Below are 19,958 nucleotides of genomic sequence, written 5' to 3' on the forward strand. Positions count from 1 at the left end.
CGAATCCATAGGAGGAGGGTGGGTCCTACCAGAGCAGAGCTGCCTCCCTCAAGGCTCGTCCAGCACAGTATCCCTCCCTTGCCCCCCACCCCAGATCAAATCCACAGGCCCATCCAGTCCAGGTCCCCCCTCCTGCCCCACAGATCAGAAGCAGTGCTGTACCAGAGCACCATGTGCTGGGGACTGGAGAAGACTTACCCATCCTCTCTCCAGCCCCAGGGAGATTTGCCCAATGTGCCCTCTCCATTCTACCCCATGCTCTGCCCTGGCCTAGCTGGGCTTTTTCCCAGAATGCACTGGGGCAGGGCAGAGCTGGGGTTAGGGGGAACCAGATAGCAAGCGTGAAAAATCAGGACAAGGGGTGGGGGGTGGGGGGTAATAGGTGCCTATATAAGACAAAGCCCTGAATATAGGGACTGTCCCTATAAAATCGGGACATCTGGTCACCCTAGCTGGGGTCCCTGAGGCAAGGTCAACTGGTGGGGGTTGGGGAGCTGCCCAGGTGGCTGGGGCATTGGCTCCCAGGGCCAGGCTCCCAGGCAGAGTCAGCAGCTGCTGGGGAGTTCAATGAAGGGCTGAAGGGGTATGCGGGGTGATGTGTCTGGTTCTGTGTGGGGGGAGGTGACACCCCTGGGGCTGAGAGGAGCTGATGCAGCTGGGGAGTTTTGGTGGGGGTAATGTGGCTGGGGGGTATAACGTGGCTAGGGGATCTTGGGAGTTATGTGGCTGGAGGGGTGATGTGGCTGGAGGTGTGTTGGAGAGATTATGTGGCTGGGAGACATGGTAGAGGATGTGTGGTGGGTGACACCCCTGGGAGTGGGGAGGGGGTTGATGTGGCTGGGAGTGTGTGGACGACTGACATGGCTAGGAGGGTGACATGGTTGGAAGGTGAAGGGGCTGGGGGCTGGGACTGGAGTGATGTGGCTGGGGTGGTGGACCACTGTCGTGACTGGGAGGGTGATGTGGTTGGCAGGTGACGGAGCAGGGGGTGGGGCGGATTTGACCTGGGAATGTTGCTGGGGAGTTACATTGGGGATGGGAAGGAAGCTACCTGAGCTGTAACCTGAGCCAGGAGTGGGGTTGGGAGAAGTGACACCTTCTGCCCGGGAGACTGAACAAAGGAGAGGAGGAGCAGAGGGGAGTGGGGAGAAAGCTGCTGGAGGAGTTTTTAGTTTCAGTTTGGGCTAGATGGGGCAACGCAGGGAACCCCAAGCTGGGGTCTAAGCTCCCTAAACCCCCCAGAAGGACTTGATTGAGGGGTTCTGGTTGTACCTACACGCTCTGCTTGGGACTGTGTTCCTGTCATCTAATAAACCTTCTGTTTTACTGGCTGGCTGAGAGTCATGGTGAATCTCAGGAAGAGGGGTGCAGGGCCCTGACTCCCCCACACTCTGTGACAACTGGTGGCAGAGGTGGGATCTACTGCACCCCATGAACGGCGCCTCCTGCAGTAAGTGACTGGGGAGCAATAAAACGAAGGGTGATTGACAGGGACCAGACGTGCTGAAGAGCCAATGAGGGACAGTTTCAGGGGGCGATTCACCCCTGGGAGTGTGTGACCAGCGAGAAGGACTTTTGCAGTAACAGGGTCCCCCGGGGGATCGCAGCGAGTGGTCCCAGGGGTGGAGGAGTCTGCAGTTCAACCCTGTCAGAGAGGTGGTGACCTCGAGAAGGGCTGGCACACTAGGGGTCTCCCTGGAAACTGTGGGGAGCTGTGAGCACCCAGGCCTGTGAGTGGCCAACAGGAAGATGTGTGCCAAGCGGCTTAAGAGTGACCTGGTGGAGCTGTGCAAGCAGAGGGGGCTGCGCAGTGGGAGGCTCACCAAAGAACAGCTCATTGCCCAGTTGGAGGAGGGAGATCGCTGGAATGAACTGATTCCTGTCTCTGAGGGAAGCAGCCTGGCAGATGTAGCGCAGGCACCAGTGTCTGTCCCAGCTGGGAGTGGTCAGCCAGCTGCTGAGGGCTTTCCGAGACCCCTCCTTCCTATGCCTAGGGGAAGGGTGGGGAGGAGCCCAGCAAATACCATGGCACCATGATCCACCCGGCCAGCAGGGGATCCTCCCAGCGATGCTCGGCATCCATGGAGCGGAAGCGGCTGGAATGGGAGAAAGCTAAAACTGAGAGAGCTGGCAGATCGTGAAAAACAGAGACAGCATGAACTGAAGGAGAAAGAGAGACAGAAGCAGCATGAACGGGAGGAGAAAGAGAAACAGAGGCAGCATGAAGAGAACAGAGGCAGCATGAACTGGAGCTGGCGAGGCTGAGGGGCAGCAAGCCCCCGGCTGTGGTGAGTGAGGGGGGACCCAGGACTGCATGGAGCTTTGATAAGTGCATCCTGGCCCAGCATAAGGAGTGGGAGGACATGGATGACTTCCTGGATGCCTTTGCGATGGCCTGCGAGCTGCACCAGGTTGATCCTGCGGACAGACTCCGGGTTCTCACCCCCTTACTGGACCCCAAAGCCGTGGCATTGTACCGCCAACTGGAAGGGGCAGAGAAAGGGGACTACGAACTATTCAAAAAGGCCCTGCTACGTGAGTTTGGGCTGACTGCTGAGATGTACCGGGAAAGGTTCTGGAGTCAGGATAAAACCCCTGAGATCTCATATCTGCAACTAGCCGTCCGCATGGAGGGATACGCCAGCAAGTGGGCAGATGGGGCCCAGACGAAGGAGGACCTGGTTAAACTGCTGGTACTGGAGCAACTGAATGAGCGGTGCCCATCCGACCTGAGGCTGTGGTTGAGAGACAAAAAGCCAGAGAACCCGCAACACGCAGGGCGGCTGGCCAATGAGTTTGTGAAGAGCCGGTCATGGGAAGGCAGGGAGAAGTCCCAAAGGAACAGGCCCGCCACGATGCAGAGTGTCACCCTGGGACCTCCCAAAGGGGGAATATGGGGAATCCCCTCCCAAGGGGAATGCCCAGCATCAGGGACAACCGACCGGTTCGAGGGGACCAACAGGACATGAGCTACTATTACTGTGGCCAAAGAGGCCACATTCGGACCCAGTGACCCAAGCTCAAGGACAGACTGAGCAGACTGAACCCACACCGGGTTAACTTGGTAGAGGCGCAGACGGACGAGGGGCAGGCTTCCCAGGCAAGGGGGGCTGGCAGCATATCAACTGCTCAAGAGAGAGAAGGGCCCCAGGCCAGCTTCTCTGGGGGGCTGGGTGCTCTGGACACCAGGTTCTCTGTTTACAGGGTGAGCGCAGGGCTGTCCCTGCTGAGCGAGTGCCTTGTTCCCCTGGAGGTGGATGGGAGGAAAGTCTATGGATACTGGGACACGGGCGCTGAGGTGACACTGGCCCGGCCCGAGGTGATAGCTCCAGATCAGGTGATACCCAACACCTTCCTGACCCTGATGGGGGTGGGCGGGACCCCATTCAAGTTGCCCGTGGCGAGGGTACACCTGAAATGGGGGGCCAAGGAGGGCCCCAAGGACGTGGGCTAGGGACTGGGAGTGGAATGATGTGGCTGGGGTGGTGGACGACTGACATGGCTGGGAGGGTGACGTGGGTGGCAGGTGATGGGGCTGGGGGCTGGGAGTGGAGTGATGTGGCTGGGGTGGTGGATGACTGACATGTCTGGGAGGGTGATATGGCAGGGGTGTGTGTGGATGACTGACATGGCTGGGAGGGTCACATGGCTGGAGTGTGTGTGGAATACTTACGTGGCTGGGGGGTGTTTGGATGACTGATGTGGTTGGGGGTGACATGGCTGAGGGGTGACGTGCCTGGGTGTGTGTGTGGGTATGATGTGGCTGGCGGTATGTTGGGGGGTGACAGGGCTGGTAGTGGGGTGGGGAGTGATGTGACTGGTGTGGTGGACAATTGACGTGGCTGGGAGGGTGGTATGGCTGGGGTGTGTGTGGATGACTGATGTGGCTGGGAGGTGACATGGCTGGGGGGTGTTTGGATGACTGACATGATTGGGAGGTGACATGGCTGGAGAGTGACGTGGCTGGGGGTGTGTGTGGATGTGATGTGGCTGGCAGTGTGTTGGGGTGACGTGGCTGGGGGCTGGGAGAGGAGTGATGTGACTGATGTGGTGGACAATTGACGTGGCTGGAAGGGTGGTATGGCTGGGGTGTCTGTGGATGACTGACATGGCTGGACGGTGACGTGGCTGGGGGCATGTGTGGGTGTGATGTGGCTGGCAGTATGTTGGGGGGTGACATGGCTGGGAGTGGGGAGGGGAGTGATGTGGCTGGGAGGGTGATATGGCTGGGTTGTGTGGATGACTCATGTGGCTGGGAGGGTGATATGGCTGTGTGTGTGTGGACGACTGACGGGGCTGGGGAGTGTGTGGATAACTGATGTGGCAGGGAGGTGACATGGCTGTGGGCGTGTGTGGGTGTGATATGGCTGGCGGTGTATTGGGGGGTGACGTGGCTGGGGGCTGGGAGTAGAGAGGAAAGTGAGGTGGCTGTGGTTGTGGATGACTGACGTGGCTGGGAGGTGATGTGGCTGGGGGCGAGTGTGGGTGATGTAGATGGGTGTGTGTGGAGGGGGACACCCCTGGGAGGTGGGGACAGTCTCAGGATGGGTGGGTTGGGTGCAGCTTAGAGCTGATGGGCTGTGGATGTGGGGGGAGCCAGCCCTGCAGCCTGGCTGCCAGGGGCTCAGCTGACTGGCCTACATCCCCAGGGTTGGGAGAGCCCGTGGGAGAAGCTGACCCCAGGAAGCTCGAGGGGGGACTGGTCCCAGGTTGGGGGGCTATTCTGCACCAGACTGGGGCCTGTGGGGGAGTTTCCCATCAAATACACATGCCAGCCTCCCAGGGGGGCCAGAGAGCAAGTCCATTCCTTCATTTTTCTTTTTATTTCCTGTTTCGAATTTTCTACAAGAAAAGAATAAAAAAAATAGAGAACTCTACGGATCGTCCAGCTGCCACAGCAACCATCGCCACGGGGCCAAGGCCATGGCACCGATCACCATGGAGACGAGGCCACAGCGCCGAGCACCGGCGGCCACAGGAGGGAGGCCACACAACGATCACCACGGAGACCACGCTACAGCATGAGTCCCCATGGAGACAAGGCCAGGGTGTGGACACTCACCCACCCAGGGACCCTTCCATGGACATGGCCCTCCCCAGGACACGGCTGCCCCTGCTCGGCCCGCTTCGTGGGCAGCACTCCGTGTCCCAGAGCCGCATCGACCCACAGCCTCCGCCAGGGCCTCTGTTAGCACGACAACACTGGAATCAACAACGCAGACGTCTACAGACACTAGGAAACTACCACCACAACCCCAGGGGAGAGCGCCCCGCTAGCCAGAGCACCCCACCACAGCCCCCTGCCAGCCACCGGCCCCTGCCAGCCAGGGCACTCTGACTCAGCCCCCGGCCAGCCAGAGCACCCCACTACACCCAGAGTGCCCCCTGCCAGCCAGTGGGGCTGGAGCGGGTGCAGGGCAGCAGGGGCTGTCCACTCCCCATGGTTCTCTGCCCTCACCAGGCATATCCCCCATCAGTGGCTCTCTGTCCCCCAACTCTCTGCCCCCTCGCGGCTTCCCTCCCCTGCTGGCTCACTGTCCCTATGAGTCTACTTTCTAGCGAGTTCTCCCGCCCAGTGTTAGTGTTTCATGTCTACACTACAGGCCCCTGCGTCCACCTTGCCCCACTAGTGGGAGGACTTGGGGGGTCATGTCCCTGCCCCTCCCAGACACTGGGGTCTCCAGGCCTCGTGGGGAGAGCAGGGCCCCCAGCTGGCTGCTCTGCTGCCTCAAGCCAGCACCAGCTCCAGTTCCCCTTGCCTCTCACTCGGCTCCGTGTCCATGGGAGCTCCGGGGGGCTGTTGGGACATGTGGGCCACGGCAGTGGGGGGCTCCTCCCCAACTCCAGGCCCCTCATCCTGGGGGTGTGGTGGGGGCTGCTCCCCGTCCTGCCCCAGGCAGGCATGGGGCCGTGCGGGGGGGGCCGTGACAGGGCGGCGCCCCCGGGCCTTGCGGCTGTGGTGGACCTGCAGGTGCAGAGCCATGAGCTCAGAAGCGGAGGTGGCAAAGGGGCAGAAGAGACATCGGTGCAGGGTGAGCTCACCAGGTGGCACCCCCTCTAGCGCCGGCCGCAGCGACAGGTCCAGCGGCTCAAAGTCGGCCCGGCCATTGCGCAGGGCTCGGCCAGTGCAGGCCGGCTTGCGGCGGGATGGCCGGGCCGGGGGCTCATGGCTGGCCGTGCCCCAGGCCTGCGGCAGGAAAGCCCCGCGGTACTTCTCGGCTGCCTGCAGCAGCAGCTCCGGCGGGAAGGTGGGCGGCTTGGCGGGGGCACTGGGAGTGGTGCGGCCCCGTGGCTCCAAGGCCCCGGCCGCGCCTGCGCCAGCACTGTTCTTCTGCTCACGGTGGTGGCGCTGCAGGTGGTACTTGAGAGAGCCGGACTGGGTGCCAGCGTAGTCGCAGTGTGGGCACTTGTACGGGCGCTCGCCTGCCGGAGGAGAGGGGAGACATCAGACCCACGCTGGGGACCCCAGACAGAGATAGACGCGGAGAAAGAGGGACACAGACAAACATGGAGACACAGATGGACACATAGACAGGCCAAGTATCAGGCTAGTTTATTCCACACACCCACACACACTTAACACCCATACCCACATGCACACTACACCCACCCACCCACATGCACACTTACACACACGCATACTACACACACACACACTTACACACGCACACTACACACACTACACATACATGCACACTACACAACACGCACATGCACTTACACACATGCATACTACACACACACACACTACACACAGCACACACTACACACAATACTCACATGCACACACACTTAACACACACACACACACGCACACTACACACACACCCCCACACAAACCAAGCACTATTGGTAAGACGATAGCTTTGCTGGTTTAACTTCATGTACCCTCTGGGCTCATGCCAGCAGAGATCACACCACTTCACTCCCCTGTGCCAGCAGGACAGACGGATGCAGAGACTCAGCCACAGACACTGATGCAGACAGACAGACACACCCAGGCACGTCAGCCTAGCTCCCTTGCAGCGTTTCCAGCAGACCCCATTTCAGACTCCGGCATGGCACTTTTTACCAAACAGCTTCCGCACCCATCTCCCCTTTTTCCAGTTTTGCCCCTAATAATTTGGGGAGTAAGTGAGGAACACTGGAAACCCACCATTTTTTGGTTTTAAACAAACCTGGAAAATTCTAAAACAAAGTCCATGTTAGGGTGAAATGTTTGTTTTCACACAAAACCCACTTTCTTTGATGCAACTAAAATATCAGTCGCGCCCTCGCAGCCAGCTCATGCCAGGCACTCTGGCCAGGCGAGCCCGTCAGGACCATCCAGCCCAGCCTGCGGCGTGGGCCAGGACGCAGACACCCACTCAGGGATACCTATTCTACCGCAGCCTCCAGCACCACCTGCCCTGCCCAGCCCAGCCCACTGCCCCACCCTAAGTCCACTCCATGTGACACTGGATTTGTGATCTGGAGACCTGCTCAGATGCAACCACCTTTAAGGTGGAACCCACTCCTAGGGAGTCTCAGGAAACCCTTTGGCACAGGGAAGGTAATAGCCTACTGCTGCTGCCAGCACAGGCAGTCCCACCGGCAGCACGGTTGGTGGAGGCTGGTGCTGTGGGGCTGCCAGTCTGAGTGCAGCTCCTGAGGTGCCCTGCACTGCAAGAGCTCCCCTCTGCCTCTCCCCTCCAGCCAGAGGGGCCGTAGAGAGCCTGGGGAGGGCTCTGTCCTGCAGGCCCCCCAGCACCCAGCTCACCTGTGTGGACGCGCAGATGCACCTTGAGATGGTGGGAGGAGCGGAAGGTTTTCCCGCAGTAAGGACAGTCTTTGCCTGACGTGCCACGGCTCCCATCCGGACGCAGGGCACCGCTGCGCAGCCCCTTTTCCTCTGCACAGACAGGAGGGACAGTGTGAGCCCAGGAGATGGGAGCTCGGGGGAGGGGCAGGGAATGCAGGCCTCTGGGGCTGGGGGGACATGAGGAGGTGGGGGGTGCCTCAGGATGCATGCGGCTGGGGGGGACGCAGAATATGGGTGGGAGCTGGGGGGTCCGTAGTCACCCTGTATCCCTGGGCTGGGCAGGGCTATGGTGCCAGGGATATAGAGGTGGGATAAGGGGGGGTGTTGTGGTGGGGGGCACTGTGGGGGCTGTATTCACCCTGTATCCCTGGGCTGGGCAGGGCCGTGGTGCTGGGGATATGTAGGTGGGGTAAGGAGGGTGGTGAGGGTGGGGAGCTATACTCACCCTGTATCCCCGGGCTGGGTAGGGCCGTGCCCCAGCCGGTGCCTGTGTTGGAGCCACCCCCGCCGTCCGTGGGCAGCCCGTGTCCCGCTGCCGCATGGAGTGAGGCCAGCGCCCCCAGGGCCCGTCCCCTGGCCCAGTCACCATCCTGGGGCCGGTGGCTGCGGCTGTGCAGGGCCATCTGCTGGTACGTGGCGAAGGCCCGGGCACAGTCGGGGCAGCGGTGCTGTCCCACGCCGGCGCCACCCTCCTCCCTGGCCGCCTCACCCCCATTGTGCCGCCGGCGCTCGCCCCACAGCTGGGCAACCGCCTCCTGCCCGCTCTCCACTGCGCGGGCCGTGGCCTGGAGCCGCTCGGCGCAGCTGGCATCGCCCGGCGGGCGCAGCTCCAAGTAGCCCAGGAAGGAGCCTTGCTCGGCCTTGTCCGGGGGCGGCAGGAAGGCAGGGTACAGTGCCTCGTAGCCCAGCAGCAGCCCCCGAGGCGCCTTGGGCTTCCCGCCGGCCGCCGGCACGGCCGCACCCCGCTCCCCCTTCAGCCCCAGCTTGCTGAGATGCACCTTCATGTGGTTCTTGAGGAACCAGGGCTCCTTGAAGCAGCGCCCGCAGACCTGGCACTTGTGGTCGAAGGAGTCCTTGTGTTTGCGCATGTGCCCCTTGAGGAACCAGGACTGGGTGAAGGCCTGGCCGCACACCTGGCAGCGGAACTCGGCGGGGGGCGGCGCCGCAGGGGCTGGGGGCGCCGGGGGGGCGTGGGCCTCCCGGCTGTGCCGCTGCAGCTCCACCTCCTGGGCAGCGGCAAAGGGGCACTGCCCACACTTGTAGGGCTGGTGCAGGATCCGCAGGTGTCGCTCCCGCTCACCCACCGTCCGGAACTTGCCTTTGCAGAAGGGGCAGCGGAAGCTGGGGGGAGGCAGCGGCGGTGGGGGTGACGGGGGGGCAGGGGGCGGGGCTGGTGGGGGGATAGGCAGCGGGGGGGGCTCCTCCTCCTCCTCTTCCTCCTCTTCTTCCTCCCCCTCGCTGGCGGCTGGCGGGCCCCGTCGCAGCAGCGCCCGCTCCTCCAGCTCCAGCAGCAGGCGGCTCTGGTGGCTGAGGCGGGCGCAGGCCTCAGGGCGGTGGGAGCGGAGATGGAGCCGCAGGAGGCCGCGCTGGGCAGCGCGGTGCCCACAGTAGGGGCAGGTAAAGGGGGTCTCGCTGGCATGAATCCGCGTGTGGAGTGCTAGGATGCTGTTGAAGCGGAAGCGCTTGCCACAGACGGCGCAGGGGTAGGGCCGGGCTTTGCGCCCCCCGCCTGCCCCCAGCGCGGGCCCCGGCCCATTGAAGTAGCGCTGCAGGTCCAGCTCTCCGTTGAAGGCTGAGTTGTCGCCCTCGCCGGGGGACAGCTCCTCGGGCAGGGGGGACGGCGGAGGCTCCTGCTGGAGTGGGGGAGACGGCAGGGCTGCGCAGCTGGCGGGGCTGGAGTCCACTGCCTTGTGTGGGGACGGCGACCGGGAGTCCACCTCCTGCAGGGGACAAGAGGGAAGGGGAGCACTGGAGGTGGAAGACAAGCGAGGAATAAAGGGCACCCAGGAAAGGCCCTCTCCTAACTCCCAATAGTTGGAGATTGGGTGAGAGATGGGCTGGAAATGGATTTCCCAGGTCAGGGAAAAAGTTGCGATTTTGGACCTAAAGTGACCAGTGCCTAAGTCTGCAGAGAGCCTGAGCCCATCGCTGTGAGAGGGGGAAGCTGCCCCAAGTGAGACCATCACAGCTGCACTGTCTGGAGGGGCCCCCAGAATGACACTGCTCTGGTGGCCTCTCCATTGCCACCCTGGTAGCATCTCCACGCAGTGACGACTGATGCAAAGCAATGCCCTAATCTCCCTGAATGGGTCCTTTAACCCAGGGGTCCAATATGGTGAAGTGGGAATTTTCTGTAATATTTTCATGAAGCCTATGTGTGCCTCAGTTTCCCTCTGTAGTTTGCATTGCTATTCAGTGGCGGGAAAAGGGGGCAGTGCAGGACACATGGTGTGGGTGACACCTTGCTCTCTGGACTGCAGCGAATAGGGTAATTAAGGAACTGGTTGAAACCAACCCAGCTCAACAGAGGGTCCAAAGAAACAAAGGAAGCCCCAAGCACTGCGGGCAGGTGGGGCTGTGAACTCAGCGTGGCCCTGCCTGGAGACAAAGGACGAGAGGTGACCAGCAGGGGACAAAGTGTGGGCCTCTGGAAGCGGTTGGCTGCTCTCACCTGATGGACTGTGTCTTAACCTCTGTCTCTGTGCTATCCTGAGCCCTCCAATGCTGTGTGCCAGGTGACAATAAACCATTGCCTGGTTTGAAAACGCTGCCTGGTGCCACTGTAAATATTTTCTGAGCACGTTTGACCTGGAGGATGCCTCTGACCTGGAGTCCCTCAGCTGGACTCACTGGGCACAGCTCAGGGACTGACGCAGGACGGCTGGAGCCCCGAGGCTCAAGCACTGAGGCCGCGTGGCCTCCCCTGAAGGAAGCATTGGACCCCTTAGGGCTCTGGCCCACTGACGGGTTCCTCCAGGACTGGACAGTGTTGAAAGCTGGGGCCTAGCGCAGATCCTATGGCTCCATGAAACTCAGCAACTCCGATCCCCTGCCTGGCCGGGGTGAGGGAATCCCACTGTCTGTGTTTACACCCTCATCAGTTCTCCTTTCCAGGGGGCCTCCCTCTCCCCCAGCCGCTGCCTCCAGGCCCAAGGCTAGGAAATGGGATCCCAGCGGGATGGAAGAGCCCTCACCTCCATGGTGCCAGCGATCACATGCTTCAGTCCAGCTCTTTCAGGGCAGCCGAGGGGATGGGGCCGAGCGCATCTTCAAACCCAACAGACAACGGCATGGGCTGCAAGAGAAAAACCAGAAGAGCTCAGAATTCATGGCCCAGGGATTCACACCGGACACCCACAATGTGGGATTCACCCCAAAGCCAGCATTGCACGGAGACTCCGGAGCAGTGGCACTGCAGCCAGAGCTGAAAACAGGGGAGTTTGAATGGAGGTGTGTGGGAGAAGGGAGGCAAGCCCCTGTTCCTTCGGGGCAGTGACAGGAGCTTAGGCGAGAAGGCGCTGACTCCTCCAGAGGCAGCAGTACAAGTGACCCAAGGAACAGCAGAGACGATGAAGGTGGCTGGATGTGGAAGCTGCAGGATGTATGTTATTCTGGAGAGGGAACCGGAAAGGTGCTGCCTTTGGATGAAGTGCTGCCTGATACAGCTGATCGAAGAGACGACCCAAGGTCTGGACATGCAGCTAGAAAGTCTGGTTGCGTTTCAAAGGGGATTTGAGCGGCTGATGGAGGGAAGTGGCTGAAGGGAAACCTCCAGACTTGCAGATGCAGGCTGGACTGGAGAGCTGCGAGGTTAGCCTGCCATGTTGCGTAAGTGCACAGTGGAAACATGAGATCCAGGCAGAAGAAAAGACCTGGCTAGTGAAGAGTAGAGGTAGAGCTGAGGAAGAGGTTTGCTGAACTGGAAAAGGAAGGGGCACAGCAGGCAGTGACAGAAGGTGGGAGGGTGAGGAAGAAGAGAAGAGCGGCTAGTTCTACCAGAAGAGGGGAAGAGGCAACGGAGATCCACAGTTCGGAGCCCCAGGAGGACAGGAGAGGACGATGTGCTGAGGACCGCAAGTGAGAGCAGAAGACAAGAAGACACAGCCAGAAAGAAGAGACGGCAGGAGGGTGGAGAATTGCACCATCTCTAGGAAAAGGCAGGTCACCGTGACTGGGGATTCCCTACTAAGAAGAACAGACGGGCCTGTCACCAGAGCTGATCTGGAGAACAGCAGGGGGTCCTGTCTGCCGGGAGCTAAGATATGGGATGGGGACCTGAGGCTGAAGAGGATCCTGGATGGGAGCAGGAAAGAACCCACTGACTGTCCTTCACGTGGGAACAAATGATACAGCTAGATTCAAGAGAGAGTATACCAGGCTGGGGAAGACACTTAAAGAATGGAGGCTCAGGGGATCTTCCATGGGATTCTGCCTGACCCTAGAGGAGTAGAGCAAAGGCAAGACAAGATTATGATCATCAGCAGATGGCTCAGGCTATGATGCTATAAGGAGGGCTTTGGGATGTTTGACCACTGGGAGGCAATTCACGGAGGGAGGCCTGTTCTCATGGGATGGACTCCACCTGAGTAGGGAGGGAAATAGACTTTTGGGCTGGAGGTTGGCACAACTCATTAAAAGAGCTTTAAACTAGGAACTTGGGGGAGACGGTTGGGCAATGCTCATGTAATCTCCATGCCTGATTCTAACACTGAGCAGGTGGAAAATCAAGTAAAAGAGGATAGAGCAATGGAGACAGGAACAGCAGAGGGTAGGAGAATGGACAACAAGAGGAAAGACGGAGCCAGTACCAATGACACTAACAGGCTTAGGTGACGCTGGTAGTATAATGACTGTACCTAATGGGCGAGGAATCTGTGCCAAGCCAAGAAGAAACAGCTAAGATGTCTGTACACCAATGCAAGGAGCCTGGGTCACAAAACGGAGGAGCTAGAATGGCTGGTGCAGGAAGTGAAACCAGCTATTACAGGGATAACAGAAACATGGTGGTAGAGCGGTTATGGCAGGAGCGTGGGTATTGAAGGCTCTGTGCTCTTCAAAGACAGAAATAAAGGTAAAGGTGGTGGAGCAGCATTGTATGTTAATGACGAGGTAGATTGTAAAGAAATTAGAGGTGATGGAATGGATAAAAGGGAATCTGTTTGGGTCAAAATCACTTTGGGGAAGAAAGGTAACAGAGACTCCCCTGGGGCAATGCTCGGGGTGTGCTCCGGCCCCCGAGGATCTGCTCTGGATAGGGATAGAGACCTCTTTAAGGTTTTTAATGAAAGAAATACTACTGGGAATTATGTGATTATGGGAGACTTTATCTTCCCAGATGTAGGAGGGAGGACAAGTGCTACTAATAATAGTAGGGCCCAGATGTCCCTGGTGTGATAGATGACAGATTTCTTCACCAAATAGTCGCTGAACCAACAAGAAGTGATGCCATTTTAGATCTAGTGCTGGTAAGAAGCAAGAACCGCATGGAAGAACTGGTTGTAGAGGACAACCTTTGTTCGAGGGAGCATGAGTTAATTCAGTTTAAACTAAACAGAAGGATAAGCAAAAATAGGTCTGCAACTGGGGTCCTTGATTTCCAAAGGGCAAACTTTACAAAATTAAGGGACTTATTATGGAAGTGGGCTGGCCTGAGGAACTCAAGGATCTGAATGTGGAGGAGGTTTGGAATTAATTTAAGTCAAAGCTATGTAAAGTCGGCATCCCAAGCAAGGGAGGGTTGCAGGCCAAGCTGGATGAACAAGCATCTCAAACAGGCTAGTGAGAGAAAGCAGAAAGCCTACAAGGGATGGATCAGCAAAGAAAGCCAACTCTTTGCAGGGGTGCTGGAGAAACTTTTTCAGTGGGGGTGCTGAAGGCAGAAACCATGTATTTCGGTTGTTATTACTCCTTCAAGCCAGGGGGTGCAACAGCACCCCCAGCTCTCCTGACCATCAACAAAGTTAGCCTTGAAATTAGGCAAAGGTTTCTAACCATCAGAGCAGTGAAGCTCTGGAACAGCCTCCCAAGGGGAGCAGTGTCTGAGCTTTGTAAGTGTCTGGAGGGGATGTTATGATGGGACTACCTGCAATGGCATATGGCCCAATACCCTCAGCGGCCAGTGACTGGGCACTAGGTGGGGAGGGCTGAGTTACGACAGAGAATTCTTTCCCAGGGGTCTGGCTGGTGGGTCTCACCCACATGCTCAGGGTCTAACCGATCGCTATATCTGACACCAGGAAGGAATTTTCCCCTTGGTCAGATTTACAGAGACCCTGGGGCATTTTCCCCTTCCTCTGCAGCATGGGGCACGGGTCACTTGCTGTTTTGAACTAGAGCAAAGGGTGGATTCTCTGCAACTTGAAGTCTTTAAACCAACATTTGAGGATGTCAGTAACTCAGCCAGAGGTCGGGGGTCTGTTACTGGAGTGGGTGGGTGAGGTTCTGTGGCCTTTGATGTGCAGGAGGTCAGAACTAGATGAACATGATGGTTCACTGAGCCCTTAGAGTCTATGAGATGTCAGTTTCACACCCACACCCACACCAGCATCACACCGGAATTCACCCCTCCCAAAACCAGCATCACATTGGATTCTCCCCCTCCCTCCAAGTAGGGTTGCCAACTTTCCAATCGCACAAAACCGAACACCCCTTCCTCACCCCCTTCCTCGAGACCCCACCCCTGCCCCACCCTTCTCCGAGGCCCTGCCCCTGCTTGCTCCATCCCTCCTCCCTCCATCACTCACTCTCCCCCACCCTCACTCACTTTCACTGGACTGGAGCAGGGGGATGGGGTGCGGGAGATGGTTCAGGGTCCTGGTGGTGCTTACCATGGCTCCCAGGAAGTGGCCGCCAGGTCCCTGCAGCCCCTAGATGACTAGAGAGACTCCGTGCGCTGCCCTTGTGCTTGCAGGCACCACCCCCACAGCGCCCATCGGTTCCCAGCCAATGGGAGCTGCGGAGCTGGCACTCGGGGTGGGGGCAGTGCGCGGAGCCTCCCTGGCCACCCATGCGCCTGGGGCTGCAAGGATCTAGCGGCTGCTTCTGGGAGCCATGCAGAGCCAGGACAGGCAGGGAGCCCACCTTAGCCCCAGGCCCCACTGTGCTGCCACCTGGACTTTTAACAGCCTGGTCAGCAGTGCCGACTGGAGCCACCAGGTTCCCTTTTTGACCGGGCATTCCAGGCAAAAACCAGACGCCTGGCAAGCCTACCTCTAAAACCATGCTCACCTCCACAGCCAGCTTGCCTGGCCCAGAGTGCTCTGAACAGCTACCCCCGCCCAGGGCATAGCCCTCTGCCCAGCCGGCCCAGCCCAGATCCCTTGCACAGCCAGCCCGGTGCAACCCAGCCCAGGGCCCCCTGCACAGCCTAAAGCCAGACCCCTCTGCCCAGCCAGATCTGCCCAGTCTTCATGTGGTACCAGGGGCTGGTGCAGCTGTGGGCTGGGTGAACAGCTGCCTGTTCGGGTCGCTGACAGATTTGGTCTGAACCAAATCCCAACATTTTGAAAATTTTCTGCAACGCAAAACAATCCATTTCTGGTGAAGCCAAACATGTGACCCAGACTGGATTGGTTCAGGCCTTTATCCAGGCCTAGCAGAGTGCCCCCCTCCAGTCTCACCTTTAGCCCAGCGGTCACGGCACTTCCCTGGGACAGGGCAGCCCTTGGTTCAATTCTCCCGTGCTGAGGGGAAGGAGGGACTTGACCTGGGTCTCCCCTTTTGCAGGAGGGAGCCCTGGCAGCTGTTGGAGCTGTTCCACTGGGTATAGGTGCCTGCTCCAAGCCCCAGGCTATCAACTCATTCTCATGCTCTCCAGGGCCAGCCAGAGTATTCAGGGGGCCTGGGATCTTCGGCGGCAGGTCCCGGGGCGGAAGGACCCCCCACCGCAGGTCTTCGGGGCACTTCGGTAGCGGGTTCCGGAGCGAAAGGACCCCCTGCCGCCGAAGACCCAGAGCGGAAGAAGCTCCAGGAGCCCGGGCCCTGCGAGAGTTTTCTGGGGCCCCCAGAGCAAGTGAAGGACCCCGCTCCAGGGGCCCTGAAAAACTCTTGTGGGGGCCTGGGGCAAATTGCCCCACTTGCCCCCCCCTCTGGTAAGCCCTGATGCTCTCCCTGGCCCAGTGACTATCCATTGTCACTAGGAACGATGCTGGATGGCCATTGGGCCTTGCCCAGCATAGCTGGGCCTCACGTGGGAAGCAGGCAGGGGGTATGAGCGCATCCTGAAGGGATCAAAACCTGAAAGGAAGTTTCTCAGCCTTGTCTCTGACTCCTTGGGCCTGCTGGGATCCCGGCTGAAAAGGGCCACAGACCAGGGGACCAGGGAATCAGTGCCACACCGCTCAGAACACTTGCAGCTCTGCACTGGGACTATGACTATAATGACAATGACTATAATCCAATGTCATGCTTCAGGGCTGATGCTCCTGCAGGGTCAGGAAGAATGTTTTCCCCCCCATACACAGCTGGCCAGATGGATTGAGGCAGCAAAGGTGGGGTCACCTTCCTCTGAAGCATCAGGGATCATCCACAGCTGGAAGGAAATACTGGATGTGGCTGCTGTGAGATGATCCAGAGAACTCTGCCTTAGATACTTGGCTGGTGGGTCTTGCTCAGGGTCAAAACAATTGTCAGATTTGGGATGGGGGAGGAATTTTCCCCTCAGATTGGCAGGGACCTGGGGAGCAGGGTGTGTCTCGCCTTCCTCTGCAGCATGGGGCATGGGTCACCTGCTGGGAGCATCTGGGCATGTCCCACCACCTCAATTCCCTGCCATTGCAGGGGCCGAGCATTGGTGTGACGCCGTCTCCCGTTCTCTGCTTCTGGCACACAACCGTTTAGTCTCTAAGGACTGACATGCTTTGGTCTAAGTCAGGTAATTGAGTGAGTCCTGCATTATGTCTGGCTGATTGAGAGTGGAGTTGCTAGAAGGAGATGCCCAATCTTTGATTAGTGATGGAAAATCCACCCTGTGAGTTGCTCTAACATCAATTCCCTCTTTATTAAGCATTTGCATGTTGTTCCCACTTGGAATTTACAGCCATTGGGCTGGTCTAGCCCTTGCCCACAAAGCAAACAGAGCTCTCCGACATGAAGTGTGCCCCCAGATGCTGTGGTGGCTGCCTGTTTTTGCAGAGAGCCTGAAGCCACATTTCCCAGGGGAGAACTCCTCTGACCCCCGTGGGCTCATTGCAGACTCAGTGCCATGCCCAGTGGTGGCTGCATTGTCCACATTAATTATTTCAGTGCTGATCTGGACTGGGGACAATGGTGGGCAGGCAGTGGGAGGCACAGCCAGGGCACAAGGAGAGGAGGATCAAAAAGATGGCCTGAAAGGCTGGTGGGGATTCCCACTGAATGCAACAGTAAGGCACTGAGCAAACAGCACCCACACGTTTCACTTCAAGCTGGTCAGAAAAGGGGGAGATGTTTCCCCAGGAAATTCTGACTCTGTTGAAAAAATACAAATGTATTTTGCCAATAAAAGAACAAATATCAGTTTTCTGTGGGGGCGAAGGGTGTCCTAGTGAAGGGGAGCGACCCGTAGCCCTTCCCACCCACTCAGCCTGTGCCGGGGGTGGGGGGACTCCCACTGCAGATGGGCAGCGGTACGAAGCCCCCCAGCCTGTGTGTGTGTTGGGGGGGAATTCCCAGTGGAGATGGGCAAGGATTTAGTGACTGTCTGTACTCAGTGCTCTCCCTGGCCAGGGGCTCCCATGCACACAGCCTGGAGGGCAAACCCCACTTTGCATGGAGAGCGCCCCAGCTAGTGCTCTGGTCCATGCTGGCCCTTACATGCCCAGACCCCACTGGGATCCCAGTGACCTATCGACCTTGGCTGTGAGCCCCCGGGAACACAGGCATCGCCGGCTGGGACAGCGCTACGGCCCCTCTAGCCCAGATGTTCTCTCCCACAGTGACCAGCACCAGATGCTGCAGAGGCAGGGGTAGGACCCGTGCGGTAACAGTGTGGGGTAACCTGCCACCCCCCCCCACCCCCCCCCCCAGGAGATCTCATCCTGCTCGCTAATGCCTTAAGCCCCAAAGCAGGAATAATCTCCCTGTTGGCATGAACTGTTATAACCCTGGACATGCCTGTATCCAGAGAAGCTGCCTGTGCATCTTTACAAGCGGGTGCAGCTCTCAATCTCAGCGACACCCTGTGGCAGAGAGTTCCACCGGCTCGTCACTCCTTGTGTGTGAAAAAGCATTTCTTTCGATCAGTTTTCAATTCCCCCTTTTAATCTCATTAACCAGCCCTTGTCCTTATGCTGTCAGAATGGATGCCCCCCCCCCCCCCTTCTCTAGACCCAGGTCCTGCCGCCTTTTAGCAATCCACCTTGTTTCCATCTCTCTCCAGAGAAAAGTTTTTCCAGCCCCTCATCATTCTCGCTGTGCTGCTAATATGCACTAGCCTCTGGGACGGGGTGCCCAGCACTGCACAGTGTCCAGAGGGGGCCGCCCCATGGATTTATAAATTGGCTTTGTGACATTTGTTGTGATTCCCCATCCCAGATATTAACTGTGCTGTGATTCCCTGCACAGAGCCCTGCCAGAAGGAAGTTAGTCAAGGGGCAAAGTCACAAGAATGGAGGCTCTGCACACCATGCTCTCTGTGCCTGGCCTGGGGCTACCCTCACACCCATGCTCTCCCCCCAGGGCCCTGCCCCAGGGAATGTGCAGGGTGTAGGCCCCAGGCTTAGGTCACTATCCCGTCACTGCATCCTGAGCCCTGCATGGAGATGGCCGAGTTCTTGTCCCCTGGACTGACTCATCTCCATGGCTCACGGGAGCCCCTGGGAGGCGGCTGGGTTAACTCTAACCCTGACCTCTTGGGTGTTTGCCTTTGCCCTCGCTGACCCCCTGCCTCCACCCTTCCCCTCCGCAGACCACCCTGCAGCAGCGCCTTTCCCCCCTTCCCTCTGGGGGAGCTGCCGTCCCGGGGAAGGGGCCCTGCCGCGGCTGCCTGTGACGGGGCTGGCACAGCCGGGGGAGGGGGAGCTCCCCAGAGTGAGGCTCAGGGAAGAGGGGAGCACCAGGCCTCAGGGAACCCCCGGGTCCTAGCCAGCCAGCCCAGCGTGGGCAGAGGAGGGGAGCAGCTCCCAGCTCGGTCTGCTCGCCAGTGTGCACCTGTCCCGGCGAGGGGCGGGGGAGGGAGCCGGCCCTGCGAAAGGGCTTTATCCCAAGGCATCCCCTCCCCCGCCTGCCCGCCCATCCGTCTGCACAAACTTCTGGGGCCTCCATGAAAGGAGCCCAAAGAAAAAGGATTAAGGTCCATCTCCCCCCTGCCGCTGGGAGAGCGGCTGCCCTGCCCCCCAGCTCCCCCAGGCCGCACCGGGGACCGCTTCCCTGCCTTGCCCTGCAGCCAGCAGCTCCCAAAGTTGGGCAAGTGCCCCCCCCTCCACCCAAGCCAGGGAGCCCAGACAAGTACGGGATTGTCCCCGCTGGCCCCTTCCCCCAGCCGGGGAGAACAAAAGGAGCCGGAGCCGGAGCAGCAGCAGCGCCCGCCTGACTCCTTTGTGCCACTTGTGCTCATGCAAAACAGCACATTCCAGCTCGCCTGGCCCCTGCGCCCCCACCCCGGCCGGGTGCGCCCCGGCCCCTCAGCCTCCAAGCATCTTTTATCCCCCATCCCCCGAGAAACTGACCCCTCCCCCATAGGCCCCGACTCGCATCTGCAGTACAAAGGGCTGCCCCGGGGAGCAGGCCCACTGTGCCACGCAGGCCAGCAGCACCCCCTCTTCCCTGCCATCTCCCCGGCCAGCGGGAGAGCCACGGCAAAAGTTGACTTAGTTTCCCCTGACCGGGCACCCCCTCCCCCACCTGCATGGCACCTGCTCCCAAGTTGGAGCCAGGGCCGGCGCCCAGCCATGGGGCGGCGGGGGCGCTGGCGTGGGCCGCGCGGCACAGCTACTCACGGGCCGGGCGAGGCGACAGCTGGGGAGCCCCCCGCGCCAGCGCTGGGCTGGGGCTGACTGAGCAGAGCAGAGCGGCAAGCGGACGGCCTCCCCCCTCATTGTATGGAGCAGGCATGCATGCAGCAATTTGCATTTTTTAAGCTTTTCATCACTGCACAGGCAGCGCCGGGAGTTTTCTCCCCCTCTCACCGCCCAGCTCAAAATGGTGGCAGGGCCGGGGGGGGGGGGGCGGGTGTCCCACA

The 19,958-nt window shown here is 59.4% G+C and overlaps 1 protein-coding gene across 2 annotated transcripts; it reads right to left on the reverse strand.

Annotated features, from left to right (window-relative positions):
- Positions 1-4,806: 4,806 nt before the first annotated feature.
- Positions 4,807-19,941, reverse strand: ZNF219 (zinc finger protein 219). 2 transcript variants are annotated; one of them, XM_065566570.1, is made up of 5 exons: positions 19,622-19,941; positions 10,996-11,096; positions 8,247-9,741; positions 7,760-7,891; positions 4,807-6,423 (listed from the first exon to the last, which is right to left on the reverse strand). In XM_065566570.1, exons 2-5 carry the CDS (start codon positions 10,999-11,001, stop codon positions 5,729-5,731), a joined length of 2,328 nt encoding a protein of 775 aa, XP_065422642.1. In that variant the 5' UTR covers positions 11,002-11,096; positions 19,622-19,941; the 3' UTR covers positions 4,807-5,728. The 2 variants fall into 2 exon arrangements, with proteins under 2 accessions (XP_065422642.1, XP_065422641.1); XM_065566569.1 differs by having other exon boundaries at positions 19,717-19,940.
- Positions 19,942-19,958: the final 17 nt, after the last annotated feature.

This window comes from Chrysemys picta, chromosome 13 (assembly GCF_011386835.1).
Source record: "Chrysemys picta bellii isolate R12L10 chromosome 13, ASM1138683v2, whole genome shotgun sequence".
NCBI lineage: Eukaryota > Metazoa > Chordata > Testudines > Emydidae > Chrysemys > Chrysemys picta.